Genomic DNA, 15,544 nt, shown 5'->3' with positions numbered 1-15,544 from the left:
GAAGAAAATGTTGAGATTGATAAATACATATGTGAGTAGAACGAGCATTCTTTATAAAGGTGTAAAAATCACTTTTTACTAGATGCATTTAAAAACTTGAAAAAAAACTCAAAAAACTCAAAGAAAGACAATGGTATCAGTGCTTGAGCTGTTACAAATAACATTAAAGTTAGACATCGATATATCAACAAAAAAGGGTGGACACAAGATAGTGTGCAAGAGGTGGATTGAAGATTCCAATCGATTAAAGAAGTAAATGAGTCTCAATTGATGAAGAAGGGCATGAGTGTTAACAATTATGTTAAGTCTCAGTGTGGATTAAGTAGACCAAGGATAAAAAAAAAATACAAAAGGAATGGAATAGAAAACTGAAAAAAATAAAAAAGGAAACATTATTTTGGTTACACGTTAGATTAGGAGTCGAAAACAAAAGATTAGCACACAGCAAATGAAAATTAAGTGGTTGATCTATTACAATGGGAGGGCTTAGCATCCCCACAAATTAATGCCGCCGACACCTTCCATTGCCAGTAGATCAATCACATCCCTCCGTCCCTAAAGTAATCTAAACTACAGATACCAACTCTGCGTTAGCCGCACTCGCCGATACCTGGTTCTGTTCTTTCGCCACAACCCTTTTCATCTTCCCCAACCACTTCATCACCCTCACAACCTGGTCGTATAAACTCAGAGCAACGTACAGCCCTATCCCTCCCACAATCCCGTTCGCTATCGAATACGTCAATGGCATCAGAATCATCGTTATGAAAGCCGGCGCCGATTCCTTCACATTTCCCCAGTCGATCTCCTTCACCACCTTCATCATCATCACTCCCACCATCACCAGCGACGGCCCGATCGCCCACGGCGGCACACTCGATAACAGCGGCGTGAAGAACAACGACAGCATAAAACAGAAACTTACAACTACAGCCGTAAGTCCCGTTCGCCCTCCCTCTCTGATCCCTGCCGATGATTCCACGTACGTCGCGATGGGGGAAACTCCGAGCAGCGCCGCGACGACCGTGGAACCACCGTCGACGATGTACGCCATATACTCGCCTTCAAAATTCCCTCGTTCGTTCACGAATCCGCCGATTTCGGCTAGGGTATACAGCGTCCCCGTCGTCGCGAGCACATCGATGTAAAACAGCGTCGCTAGGGCTACCCAAACAGGGCTTCTGTTGAAGCCGTTGAAGCTAAGAACACCGGCTGTGGTTTGGATTTTGTGAAAGTCCACCACTTTTTTGAAGTAGTTGAATTTCTCGTCACCGAGTGGGCTGTGAGGGAAGTACGTCACAGCCGTGCCTCTGAACCAAGATACGAACGTGACAAAAACGATGCCGTATATCATACTGCCCTTTAACTCTTTCATTAGACCGTAAGCCATGATTACAAACCCGATGGACCCCAGCCAAAACGTTGGGCTTTGCATTTTCCCTCCAATGCATTCTCCGGTTTCTGGATTTGTACGACTACAGGCCGTGAGTGTGACCAATGTGGCCGGGTCAGGCCCAACCAGGCCCAATCCTTGGTTGACTTGCAGGCCCACGAAGGCTATGAAAAGCCCAATCCCAGCAGCGCAAGCGAACCGAACCGACTTGGGAATGAGTTTAGCGAGCTTTGAACGAAGCCCTAATGCAGAAACAGCAATAAACGCGCAACCCTCAACCAACAAAATGGCCAACGCGGTTCGATATGGAATTGGGCCGGATCCATGAAAGCCCACTATGTTATAGGCCAAATACGCATTTGGGCCCATACCAGGCGCGAGCCCCAAAGGAAGGTTAGCAAGAACTCCCATGGCGAACGAACCAATCATGGCCGATAAAATAGTGCCGACCATGAGATCGCTTTTGGCTGTCGCAAGGCAATTTTGGTACCCGGGATTGGGCTTGAACATGCAGTCCGGCGCAGCGGTTCCGTCCACCGGCACCGAGCAGTCAGCCATTGAGCACGTGCCGCCGGAGTCAGCAAGAATATTGGCATTAACGGTGATGATATAAGCCATGGTAAGAAAAGTGGCTAAACCAGCTCGTAGTTCCTTAGTAAAACAGCTATTTCGAGCTTCAAGCTTGAAATATTTCCCCACAAAGCTGCGTGCAATTGCCTCATTTAAAGCTCTCTCTATATTTCTCAACGGATTTCGAAATCCGCCGACGCCGGAGCTTCCACCGCCGTCTCCTCCGCCACCCATCTGAGTCTCCGTGTTGGGAAATGGTGGTTGAGCAGGTATGAGCGGGGAGATTTATATAGGAATCTGTAAAGATAAGAAGAAAAAGATACGTGGGTCAGGCGGGGATTAGGACGAGAATTTTAGAAAGAAAAAAAAAAAGAATTTTTTGGAAATTGAAGGAGAAGTGTAATGATTATGATGACTACACGCTTTTGTTATGAGTTTTTTATTGTAGAAAAAATGGCTTTACACATTATATTAGTGGTGTTGTTAAGCTTCCACCATTGCCTTCATTCATATGTATAATTAATTATTTATTATTTTCATTAAACGTGGAAAATTTTCTAAATTTGTAAAGCCCAATTTGAAGTATTAAAAAACAAAATATTGATAATTAAGAAATGGAAAGAAAAAAAAATAATGGAGGGGATTGTTGTAAGATGAAGTCGAGTTTGTTGACCACGGGCAACAATGCGCCCGAAACGGATCATAGGAGCACACAATTATTGTTTATTGTTTGGAATATACAGAATTTCGAAATCTTTCCGAATATTTTAAATCATAACAATAATAGTAATTTACTCATTTAAATATACAAGGGCTAGGTAGGAGGAATCTATAAGGTTGGTGATGTAATTTATTTAAAAGTGTTACAGATGAAGTAAATGAAACTTTGACCGGGAACATAAATTAATATATTTTTGGAATAAAGTTAACTCTCATTAAGTGACGGGATGAGTGCCACGTAGGCGACAGGCAGAAATGTCCGAGGCTAATTACTTTGCAACCAGAAGGGTAAAATATAGGTTCCAGGAGCTGGATTAAAAAAATATTAAATTTATTCCTTAAAAAGACGTGTCACCGCAAATGCACGCTCCATTAATCTAAACCATCTAAGACGAAGCTTTAACAGCACATTCAAATACATAGGGGGGGGGGGGGGGGGGGGGGGGGGGGGGGGGGGGGGGGGGGGGGGGGGGGGGGGGGGGGCTTTGTATTTTTAAACTAATTAAAATTTTCAAATTATTTAGTTTTTTTACCATTTGAACCCGTAGTAAACGCGAATGTGAGTGGGTTCGGTAAAAACCAAGGTTGAAAAACGGATGAAACCGTAGCCAATAAGACTCGTCCAAGTTCAGAAACGTTTACTTTTTTACAGCAAAAAAATTCACACGAGCCCCCAGAAATATATGCCAAATCTGTGAATGTGTAATTAAGTAATATATGATGGGGTATTTTTTGGGTCTTTTCACGTTTGTTCTTTTGATTCCATTCCAGTTTTCAGCTTTTCAGCCTGAAATTTAAGTACCTCAGTACATAACATACATAAAATGTCTCTTCTGGCACGCGTGACCGACTATACTGCACTGTATATCCTTCCCAACTCACGTGCCTCAACTTTTTCTTTACATTTTATATTCCATTCTTTCTTATATATATATATATATATGTATGGAAGTTCATGGAAAGACATTCTGAAAATTGCAATTGATTTGATAACCAATGAAAAAAATACAGCTGTAATTCAATAAATCAATCAATAAATACGGTCGAGTCTTATAGGCCCATTAGTTTCGGGTAATATGGGCTCGTCACGTCCCAGTAATGGGCCGTCTACAGTTCTAACCAAAGTCCATCTACACGAAAGGTCCAATAGTGGTGACCGGATTTTTTTATTTTTATTTTTATAATTATTAATTTACCAGCGGTTTTTTTTATTTTGTTTTTTATTTAATTTAAAGAAAATGTTTTATGGTTTACTTTTAAATACAAATTAGGTACGTCATTAGTAAATCATGTACTGACATTAAACGTAAACATATAAAGTCAGCCAATAATGTAAAACGGTGCGTTGGATCCCTATTTACAGTTGCAATTACTACAAAAACGACACCGTATCTATGAAACGAGAAACAAGTCCATAGCGTCTTGTTCGTAAGGCGCCGCGCCGCATTAAAGTTCCTTCCCGGGCTCCAATCGTTAGAACTGAAAGCTCTTCGCGTGCATTCGACTGTAATTTGCAATTGTAGCTGAGGCCTGAGAGGGGATTCCACAGGCAGAGAGTTGTGATCCGAATGGGGAAGAAAGCCAAGAAGCCTGGAAAAGGAAAAGAGAAGACTGAGAAGAAAACGGCCAAAGCCGAGGAAAAGAGAGCTCGCAGGGAGAATAAGAAGCTTTCTCCCGAGGATGACATCGATGCGATTCTTGTACGTTTCTTTATTCGCTATAGCTTTTAATCTGTTGTTAGTATCTTAGTAGCGAGTACAAAACGGAAGCAGATCAATTTTTATATACTAATGATTCAGCTTTATTCCAATTCATCTTTTTGCAGTTTTGAAAATTAGGACGCGCGCTTTTTTGTGTTTGTTATAAGTTCTACTGCTAATGAAACTAAGACTTTTATGCAGGAAGTAGAGTTTTCTTTACTTTTGTTGTTGTTGTTGTTGTTGTTACTTCAGTTTACTTCCATTCAATAGATAATTTGAGAATTGGGATTTTTTATATTTTAACTTTAAAATGTCCAAGCGAGAAAGAAGGATAATAAAGGAACAAGTGTAATAAAAACGGTACTTTTGAGAGTCACGCATCGTCCAACTAACTTTATATGGCCATGCTTGAATGAGGAACTTGGCATTCTCTGCTTTCTGTGATCAAAAGTCGGTCAAGTGAGTTATTTTTGTTCATTGGATTCTTGCAGTTGAGTATACAAAAGGAGGAAGCGAAGAAAACAGAAGTTCATGTTGAGGAGAATGTCCCTGCACCATCTCCTCGATCCAATTGTTCGGTACATCTCTTACACGTGGAATATCATGTTACTTTCTTAGTGTTCTGTTTTATGCTGATGATGGAATCAATATTTGTAATTTTTTGGAATTATTGTGTAGTTGACCATCAATCCCTTGAAAGAAACAGAGTTGATTCTCTATGGGGGTGAATTCTACAATGGTACCAAGGTAAGTTCTTGATAATTCACTGTGTGACTGCACGTCTTGCTTGAAGTAGTTAATTCAGGTCTTACACCTGCACTTCATTAACTTGAGTTGGCACAGACATATGTCTATGGTGATCTGTATCGATATGACGTCGAGAAACTAGAGTGGAAAGTAATTTCGAGTCCCAATAGCCCCCCTCCTCGTAGTGCTCATCAAGCCGTTGCTTGGAAGAATTATCTCTATATTTTTGGTTAGTGAAAATCTCTGTTCAATTGTGAATGCACATAGCTTTAGTATTTAACATGCACTATGCTAACTTCTTTTGTTGGGCCATCAGGTGGAGAGTTTACATCTTCTAACCAAGAGAGGTTTCATCACTACAAGGTGAAATTTTCATTAGCATTCTTTTTGCAAGTGCATGCTCATTATTGTTAACTTACGAGCAACCAGTTGACTTCCGAGACTGTTATTTGATTTCGTGCTTAACACAAAACTTATAGGATTTTTGGGTGTTGGACCTGAAAACAAATCAATGGGAACAAATCAATTTAAAAGGTTGTCCAAGTCCACGCTCTGGTCACCGGATGGTAATTTTTAGATGCCATGGTTCTCTAATTTCTGCAGGTTATTTCTTTTCCTTTTCTTTTACATCCTTGGCTGTGTTTCAGGTCTTATACAAGCACAAAATTATTATTTTTGGTGGCTTCTACGACACTCTGAGAGAAGTGAGGTTTGTGGATTCTATAACTCATCATATGAATTATCTCTTATGAACCGCTTTTGAACTGGTTGTGTGTGTCTGTGATGGTATTAATGTTGAAGGTAAATTTGGTATTTTCTACTTAGATCAAACTTACTTTATGTAATCTATCTTTCTGCATTTTGTCTTTTTCGAAATGGCTATATGTATTTCCTATAAATTTTTTAAAAATAATGTGAAAATATTTCTGTTTTATATTCTCTGGCTATTTTCCATTTACAAGAATCTTGGTTTCAATCTGCTCGCTAAAGCTTTTATCTTTTTTTTTTTTTTTTTTTTTTTTTTTTTTTTTTTTTTTTTTTTTTTTTTTTGCAGATACTATAATGATATGTATGTATTTGACCTGGATCAGTACAAGGTGAAGCTAACTTTTATAAAAAATTTCCCTCCTTTAAGATATCATCATCTAATTATTCTCTTGATATGACTTAATGATGACTACTGACCATAAGCTTTATTAGTGGCAAGAAATAAAGCCTAGTCCTGGTGCAATGTGGCCTACTCCTCGAAGCGGTTTTCAATTTTGTGTTCACCAAGATGAGGTTTGTTGATCAAGAAGCATCTAACCATCCTGAATATATCATTACAGACACAAGTTTTCTGCTTTACCGCCTCAAATGTTCATTTAAATTACAGGTTTTATTATATGGTGGCTATTTTAAAGAAATTCAATCTGATAAGAACACTTCTGAAAGAGGAGTTGTGCATGCAGACATGTGGTCCCTTGACCCGAGGACATGGCAATGGAATAAGGTGTATACTCAGTCTTGGTTTTGAGCTTTACTTGTCCATACATTGGGTTCCACTCTTCACGTCCTCTCTTTCTTCTTCTTCTTCTTCTTTTGGAGTTCTTATCACATCCTTTCTTCGTTTCTTTCCAAACTCTAAAAACACCACTATATTGAATAAGAGTTTGTCTCTCTACCTTTAATATTGACCCTATGAAAATTTTAGTCGTAACATTTCTAAGTTGAGGCTCAGAAGTAGGCAACCTGGGAAAAAAGGGTTTCCACATGGAAGAAAAAGTGCATGCGTAGAAGGCAATATTTATCTTCTTAATCCAATGAACAAAACATGCCCTTGGGTTAGGGGTGGGGGTTTGACTAATCGTCATTTATGATCAAAGTGCCGCATGTTTTTTATTAGAGAGGGAAAGACCAAGTTTTGTTTTAACATGTGATTGTGATCAAGTTTTTTCAGACTGTTGAGTACTTCATATCTGTATGAAGTAAGTATTAAAACAAAAGAGTAGCTAATTTCTTTTTCTTGTGCATCTTGTCTTTTGGAATTTATATCTAATACTAATTTGTTCTGTTGCAATTATTTGCATATCCTTTTAATAGGTAAAGAAAGGTGGGATGCCACCTGGACCTCGTGCAGGGTTCTCCATGTGTGTTCATAAGAGGCGAGCCTTGCTATTTGGGGGAGTGGTGGACATGGAAGTTGAAGGCAAGTACTTAAATTGCATACCACGAATGAAATAGACTACTGCCCACCGTTTGCCTAAAATTAAAGAATTGTAGAATAATTGTTCATGGGCGGACTGGATTTGAATGTTTTATAGTGAGTGCACATGAGCCTGATGACTTCTGGAAAAGACCATTTAATTTGTGACTCCCTGAAATTAGATTCCTGTGAGGAAAAAAAGAAATCTGGAAAAGACCATTTAATTTGTGACTCCGGGAAATTAGATTCCTGTGAGGAAAAAAAGAAGTCTGTCTTAACTGGAAGGGATACGACCATGATAAGTTAAGAACAGAAAACTGACATAAAATAGGTCTCATGGTGATGTTTGGTCCTCCATCGAGCTCTATGTTCCTCTTTGGGCATCGGTTTCTAAAGTCAATTATTAGCCTAGTCTCATTTTACTTGATTGAAAACCCTTTCATATTTTCTCAATGAAAGCTCGGTTTCATAGAAAAAAAAAAAAAAGGTCAGAAGATTGAGACTAAGAGGTAACTACTAATTCTGGCCCCATAAAATCATGACCAGCTGGGAGAAAAGTATTTTATCATGTTTCTTTATTATTTCTTTGCACGGTACATGTTTAATTGAAGATTTGTTACTTGTCAGACTCAGGTGAATAAGCTTTTCTTTATTTGTGTGCATGCTATGTTTCTTTTATTTGTCTGATTTTCTTTTTTAGTTTCATGATTATTTAATAATATTGAATATTAGAAGGCCAAATATTTTTATTGTGCATTATTTGTGTGATTCATATTAGGTTGGTTTTATATTAGCGTATTAATGTGATCCTTGGTCTTTTATGTATGCAGGTGATGCAATGATGAGTCTATTCTTGAATGAACTCTATGCATTTCAATTAGACAACCATCGCTGGTAAGTGCGACAAACTAGTATGTCATGTGCAGTCCGTCTCATGAGATAGAAAGTGAAGTTTGAATATTGTAGTCATTGGTATTTGTTGATGTCCTTTCCATGCGGGCAGGTATCCTCTAGAGTTAAGGAAGGAGAAGTCGACAAAGGCAAAGGTAATCCCTTGATAAATTTCTAAATATCCATTTCTAAACTTATAAAATCAAAATAACTTTCTTTAAACATATTCAAACCTTCTAAAGATTGTCTGTTCAATTAATTTCTTGTTAACATCTTCTAAAGATTGTCTGTTCAATTAATTTCTTGTTAACATGATAGATGTTGACGGTTAGACTTCTCTTGCAGATAAAAAAGATTTCTGACCAAAAGAACAATGAGGTTGAGTTTGATGATCCAATGAATGAGGAAGGTCTTGAAGTTGGTAAAATAGAAACTTCAGTTCTGGAGGAAGCATGCAACATGGACACTGACATTGATGAAATATCTCAACACATATCTTCATCTGTGTCCATTAACAATGGTGGATTGGAAGCAAGTTCTAGCAAAAAGCGACAAGAATCGGGTCCAAACCAAAATGCCATCTTGCCAGAGGTCTGTTGTGCTGGAGTTCAATTATTATTATGCATATATCTTTTTGTGCATTAAGATTTAACCTGGAACTTTTAGATTCTAAAATAGTGCAATTTATAGGTGATTAAACCTTGTGGACGTATTAACTCATGCATGGTTGTTGGAAGAGATACACTGTACATATATGGGGGTATGATGGAGATTAAAGATCGAGAAATCACCCTTGATGACTTGTATGCTCTCAATCTCAGTAAACTTGATGAATGGAAGTGCATTATACCGGTATGCTATTTTCTTTACCAACATAATTGGACACTTTCTTCCCTGTTTTGTCAGTGAATGTTATCACCTTATAATCTTTTGCTACTCGTAACTATTCTATTTCAACTTGGAAGACCTAATTCCTGTAGTATCTATAAGTCTTTTCTTTTATATTTGAAAATAAAGCGAAGATTATAAGATGTGGATCAGCCCCTATTTTGATGAACGATAATTATATTTGTTTGACATGCGTGATTTTGTGAAGCGCCTAAAACACTTTACATTATCGTTTCTCTTTGCCATTTGTTTCTGATGAAGGCCACAGAATCTGAATGGGTGGAAGCCTCTGAGGATGAAGACGAGGAAGACGATGAAGATGACAGTGAGGATGATGATAATTCCGAAGAAAGCAATGAAAGTGATGAGGATGATGGCGATGAGGATGATTTTGAGGTGCAGTGCGTCCTTTATTCCTTATTTATGACGAGATGTGAATATTCTGATTTCAAATTTTTGGTTGCAAAACAAACTATCCCTTGTTTCTCCCTCCTCTTGGAATTTCTATTTATTATCACTTCAATCCAATTACTCTGCTTATATTTCTTGCTTCATTTGCATTAGACATTGCTTTCTCTTCTTGTTTGGCCTCAAAGCATGTATATGTTATTTGGGATTGAAATTACTGCTTTTCAAGAATCACGCAAAGCTTCTAATCGGATTTAGCATGTGAAGTGGAACCAAAGGATTCAATTCTGTCTAGAGCTGCGTTCACTTGACTATTGTTCATTTGATCTCTGTTTCTTTTTGTAGGATGGGAATGATGGATCTCGAAAAGTAGGAGATGCTGTAGCTTTAATTAAGGGTGGGGGCAGGAATCTCCGTAGAAAGGAGAAGCGGGCAAGGATCGAACAAATTAGAGCTAACCTTGGTCTTTCAGATTCACAAAGAACTCCTATGGTACCATTTATAATCCACAACGTTATTTTGGAATTCTATGCTCTGTTAAGTTCCTTTGTCTTACTCATCCGATCTTATCTTGATATAGCCCGGAGAATCTCTAAGGGAGTTCTATAAACGTACAAATCTCTACTGGCAAATGGCGGCACATGAACATACACAACATACTGGGAAGGTATGTCATTTTTTCTCTTATCTAAAAAGTTGATTCCACTCCTCTTCTTTCGTGGCCAATGATTCACAACTTTTATGCTACCTTTGGTCAAATAATTGTAGTGTAGAATGGATTTCCTCTTTGCTGTGAATCTCTTATCTGATTAAAGGAAATCATACGGTTCTGTTGTTCTATTATAGACCGACACTGTGCTAAATTCTGATTGGCAGAATAAGAAATAATTTGCATAAACAGATTTGTGAAATTATTTTATGGATGTGTTCCCGATTATACTTTGTCCCAAGTTAACCGAATTAGAGGTTCTCAATACTTATCTTGTTGATAGAGTTGATAGAAACCAGGAATCAAGGGTGAAGTTTTTTATCAACAAAACAGGTCCAAAAACCAATTTTCTCGTCATTTCTTATCTTTGTGTATGGCTGAAGAGTATCAATTTTCCTCATGTCATAATATAGGAACTTCGGAAGGATGGTTTCGATCTTGCTGAATCGCGTTACCGAGAGCTTAAACCCATCCTTGATGAGGTAAGAAAAATATCTGAGTTGCTCATAATCAGAGATGTAGAGTTTGAGAATCATGCTATTCAGAATATTCTTATTCTAATTCTTTTACTGCTTCCTTTGAATAAGCTTGCCATACTGGAGGCAGAACAAAAGGCAGAAGAGGCAGAAGCTCCTGAAACCAGTTCAAGAAAAAGAGGCAAGAAGAAAAAATAAGTAATTAGGAATTTTTGTTTGCAAATGATGAGTGTATAGATAAAGGTGACTGAAATATTTGTTGGATAATCAGAATCACCATTCCTTATTTATTATAGAGCTGGATTCTTTTTTTATTTAGTTCTTTCATTAGATTGATGTTACCTTTCATTGTTGTTCGCCATGTCAGTCATTAAACTAAGGCTGATTTATTTAAAAGTTTACTGGGCAGAAACTAACTCTTTTTTTTTTTTTTTTTTAAAAGAACACAAATCGTATTGAAGTTAATGATTTTACTTGGAACATAAAGTTTATAAAGCAAATATGAGTAAATTTCCACTACTGCTACATACTATTTATTTATTGTTGGTTACTCAAGTAACATTTAAAAATAATGAGAAAAAAAAATTATGGTGCCAAATATCGAATCCGGTCTTTTGAGTGAAAGTCAAATGTCTTAACCACTAGAAACCAACGAAAACAAATTTTTTATGGTTGGATTTAAAGTTTCCATTTAGGGTAAATAGGATGCCACTGCATTCATCAACTGTTAGAGCTCTCCTCTGGTCATCCAAGCAAACCACACGGCCACTTTTGATGTAATGTTGATAGGCCCTGCAAAGAGAATATAGAAGAGTTTACCACCATATGCTTCTTCAAAAGATTGCAAATCAAGTCCTGAGGAAGTTCTGAGGGAGAGAGCATCACAACATCCGTAGCCATGTCCTTCACATCGGCATCAACATCGTATTCCTTCTACTCCCGCAGCCTGGAGAACCCAAACCGACACCAAGAAAGGATTGTTCTTCCGAGGGAACATACTGGGAGGAAAAAGTTATAAATTTAAGTCCTTAAAAAAAAGTTGAAATTTTCTCTCATTTGGGTAAAACATTGGATTACTTATTTCAACGGTTGTTATCTTTTTACTTATCTATTTCTAAAACAAATTTATTTACCCACTTTTATTACATCAACAAATAGAGCGAGTTTTGAAAGAAATAATGCAACACTAGGAAGAAATTTATCCATTATACATAACCAAGGGACGAATGAGATATATTTCAAACCAAGTATAGAAGTAAGAAAAATAATCAATTACCAAAAACGAAAGGATCAACTTTGAGGGCAATAAAAGGAAAAGAAGCATACAACATAGCATTTAAGTGATACCATCATAACAAAATTGATTCAATCTCATCAGTCCAGGCTTTTCACCATGTAAGGTCCCTCTAGTTCATAGCCTAATTTTCTATAATAATGACGTGTTCCAACGCCTGATATAACAGCAATCTTTGTTGATCGATGCTCCATTCGAGCTATCCGCTCTGCCTCCTCCATCAAAAGCGTGCCATAACCCTAAAGATCCAGTAATACTCTTAATTCTTTTGCATAGAAAAGGATTTTCTTTCCTCTTTAATGCAGCTTGTAGAAAAGAGGGGGCTGTATTACCTGGTGTTGTAGCTTCTCAGTATCACGTCCATGAACCGGAACGGCAGTTCCATACACATGGAGTTCACGAACAATGGAACACTTCCCAACCAGCTCAGGACAAGTGGTGTTGCGACCACATCTTCTCAGCCGGAGCAGACCAACAAGAATGTCCTGCATAAAAATTCAAGTTCTAGTAATACGAGCCTACAACATGCAAGCTATGGCCATGCATCACAATTGTAACACAGCATTAGCCTTGAATTTGTAATTGCATGAAAAAACTGAGGACATGGGGTATGGGGATAAGATACCTGCCGAACATCTTCATATGATAGAAACGTTTCCCAGCCTTCATTGGCCATATAATCACGACGGACAAGCTCAACTTCTTCAGGTTTAATCTTGTGATGAATGTCCTGAAGTCACAAAATGGGAAGGCTTTTAACATCCTTCACTAAGGCAGAGTACTAGGTTTAAATTGGGAATATAAGAAGTGTGACTAAAGAACATAAAGCTCCATTTGTTAATTAACCTGAATTCCAGCTTCTCGAGTCCGAACATCACGGCATTTCAAGCCCAAATCATCCATTCGAGCTAGAGCTAACTCTCGAAGATTTCCTTTCTCTACACCAGAAGTAACCAGAGGCATTGGGATATCCCGTTGTACTCTATATACTCGAGTCCAGGGAGGTACCAGAGCTAGGATTCTCGCCACAATATCAACAAGTTGCTCTGGTGGATAGTTTCTATACCTGCATATGCATGAACATTTATGATGATCTGCAATAGTTATCACCATTACTATTTTCACACAAAAATATTTCAATTGGGAACATGATCATTTAATTTATAAAACAAGGGTCATGATTCGAACATCTCTTTTCAAGTTTGAGAAAATAACAATGTTCCATAGTGAGATTGTACAAATAGCTACTTGCCTGCCAGTTTTCCATAGTTCATAGAGCCCAGTTCCACGGATCACAAGCGTGGGATATATTTTGAGCCCATCTGCTCTAAATGAAGGGTTCTCAAAGAACTCCCGAAAACTTTCCAGGTCCCTCTCAACCCCAACATTAGGAAGATCAGGCATCATGTGTGCTACAACCTACAAGAAAAGCAAAAAGTTAATTTCAAACTTCAGAAAAATGTAAAAAGATGCATTGTTAACAATGCAACATGATGATGATGCTACCCAAACTTCAAGGAATGCCAAATGGGGAGAAAACCTACTAAGAGAAGATCAAGTCACATGAACAATAAATTTAAATCCTTAACTGGCCACAGATCTAAGGTTGCCTTGCAAATGGTTTATCAATGAGTTAGCTTTATTCTTTGCAAATTTGCTACTACAAACCTTGAAACCAGCATCCTTTGCCAAGCAAAAGCAATCAGCCACAGCAGCTACAGTATGCCCTCTGTTAGTGTCTCGAGCTACATCCTCATATGTACTTTGAACTCCGATCTCCAGGCGTGTACAACCATAAGAAAGCATTTGCCTCAAGTGAGGTCCAAGACAATAATCAGGCCTCCTGGTTAAGCAAAAACAGATAAGCAATGAAATCTTTTTTTTACTAATTAAACAAAAACACAGTCTCAGGAGCTTATAATAGACCACGGCAAGGAGTGGTCGTACGTGATCTTAATTGCAGTAATAACGTATCCAATGAATAATTCACAAAGATAAAAGTTTGAAACAGTTTGAACTGGTATAATACAGAGACGAGGAAATGTAAAGCTCAAAACTTGAAAGTTTGGGGGGAAAACTCACGTTTCTATTGTCATGCCAATACATTTAACTGCACTGTGCTCAGAGTAGGCAACTGCCTCTTCAACATTGGCAGATGTATGCCCTGACAAAGCATCATGAAGATTCCTTATAAAGTAATCACGATAATCAGCTGGCAGTGACATGAAAGTCCCACCCATTAAGATGAACTCAACCTGAAAGTAAACAGACAATTTTATGATATTTTACTATGATAGAAAAAAAAATTTGGAGAGAAGAAAAAGGAACCTTATCAACACTATGGCCCAAACGCTTCAGTTGATCTATCCGACTTCTAGCCTGGACATATGGGTTGTATCTACAATCAAAGCGGTGGCAGGTAAGATGAAAATGATCTCAGAACGTATGCAAAGCAACTCAATATCATTAAGAACTGACAAGCAAAAGCAACAATGATTGTAGTACACCCTAAAGATATTCATATATCTAGTGAAGCAAACAGACTGGGCCAAGGAAAGCATGCTTCTTATAGTTAATTTTCCACGACAAGCAGATGCCAGTTACTCGCATTCATTTTCTTCACTCCCGTAGTAGTTTCAAAGAACCCCACCTCGGTTTACTCTGGGCTAAAAATATTTTATCCATGAATTTAGAAATTTAATACTTTCTTAGCCAAAATACTGTGTTCTAAACACGCTCTTTCCTCGACATAGATGTGCAAGGCATCCAATAACATAATAATAAAGATGGAACAAATACTCGTGAAGCAAAAAGTTCGAGACTTGAGAAGTTACAAGTTACAACCAACCTTGCACGAATTGCACGCATGCTTGTGGGCTCATAACCAGTGTAAGATTGAGTACTGTACTCAAAGTCCGAATCAGGTCCTCCGGGGCAGTATACACAAATATTCCCCGTCGTAGCAATATGAGGGCACCGATGCGGTTTAGACATCACCGCCACGACTGCGATACCGGAGGCTGTTCGAACCGGCTTGGCTCGAAGCTTCGGCAGCAGTGCCTCGCGGTCCGACTCGGGAAGCGCCGCAATCATCTCGACAAGCTTTGGGGCCCGTGCAAGGCCATATTTCCGGCAGGCAGCGGATTTCAGAGCGTTCAGATCGACGTTTTGCCCTTTTCGTGAAAGGTCGACCATGGAATTGACAATCTCAGCAATGGCACGAACTCGTCCTTCCTCCTCGGAAAACCCATGACCTTCGAATCCCCCCCGGCCAGGCCGAGGTAGTTTCCGAGCCGATTCCGCCACCACTGCAGTCGCCATGAGAGCAGAGAAACCTTCTTCGTAGAATGGGCTTTCTTCTTTATTGAAGCCAGAATGATTCCAGGGTTTTAGCACTTCGCCACATTGGAATATTAACCTATTTAACAATCAAAAAGACGTAAATAGCCTTATCAATTAAAGGATAAACATTTCCTCAAGTCCCTAATAGTTTTTTTTAGGTAACATGCAAATTTTATTCCTATGATCCAACGAAAATTATAATTTAACCTCTATAAATTAAA

General features: G+C 38.3%; 3 protein-coding genes across 3 annotated transcripts; 1 reads left to right on the top strand and 2 right to left on the bottom strand.

Annotated features, from left to right (window-relative positions):
- Positions 1 to 380: 380 nt before the first annotated feature.
- Positions 381 to 2,377, bottom strand: LOC111496212 (adenine/guanine permease AZG2). The gene has a single exon (XM_023146582.1). The coding sequence runs from the start codon at positions 2,195 to 2,197 to the stop codon at positions 566 to 568; it is 1,632 nt and encodes a 543-aa protein (XP_023002350.1). The 5' UTR covers positions 2,198 to 2,377; the 3' UTR covers positions 381 to 565.
- Positions 2,378 to 4,068: 1,691 nt separating this feature from the next.
- On the top strand, positions 4,069 to 11,103 carry LOC111496197 (kelch domain-containing protein 4). The gene is made up of 20 exons (XM_023146558.1): positions 4,069 to 4,383; positions 4,875 to 4,961; positions 5,062 to 5,130; positions 5,227 to 5,359; positions 5,447 to 5,493; positions 5,610 to 5,696; positions 5,778 to 5,839; positions 6,185 to 6,227; positions 6,331 to 6,411; positions 6,506 to 6,622; positions 7,213 to 7,318; positions 8,146 to 8,209; positions 8,319 to 8,361; positions 8,552 to 8,797; positions 8,897 to 9,058; positions 9,356 to 9,490; positions 9,848 to 9,994; positions 10,083 to 10,169; positions 10,625 to 10,693; positions 10,799 to 11,103. Exons 1-20 carry the CDS (start codon positions 4,252 to 4,254, stop codon positions 10,883 to 10,885), a joined length of 2,004 nt encoding a protein of 667 aa, XP_023002326.1. The 5' UTR covers positions 4,069 to 4,251; the 3' UTR covers positions 10,886 to 11,103.
- A 773-nt stretch (positions 11,104 to 11,876) lies between these two features.
- LOC111496204 (elongator complex protein 3) lies at positions 11,877 to 15,366 on the bottom strand. Its single transcript, XM_023146570.1, has 9 exons — positions 14,830 to 15,366; positions 14,310 to 14,379; positions 14,064 to 14,236; positions 13,650 to 13,824; positions 13,234 to 13,400; positions 12,828 to 13,047; positions 12,607 to 12,711; positions 12,314 to 12,466; positions 11,877 to 12,220 (listed from the first exon to the last, which is right to left on the bottom strand). Exons 1-9 carry the CDS (start codon positions 15,300 to 15,302, stop codon positions 12,062 to 12,064), a joined length of 1,695 nt encoding a protein of 564 aa, XP_023002338.1. The 5' UTR covers positions 15,303 to 15,366; the 3' UTR covers positions 11,877 to 12,061.
- Between the last annotated feature and the right edge of the window lie 178 nt (positions 15,367 to 15,544).

This window comes from Cucurbita maxima, unplaced genomic scaffold, assembly GCF_002738345.1.
Source record: "Cucurbita maxima cultivar Rimu unplaced genomic scaffold, Cmax_1.0 Cma_Scf00002, whole genome shotgun sequence".
Taxonomy (NCBI): domain Eukaryota; kingdom Viridiplantae; phylum Streptophyta; class Magnoliopsida; order Cucurbitales; family Cucurbitaceae; genus Cucurbita; species Cucurbita maxima.
Note: the sequence above shows the minus strand (reverse complement) of the source record. Positions and strands in the feature narration are given on the sequence as shown.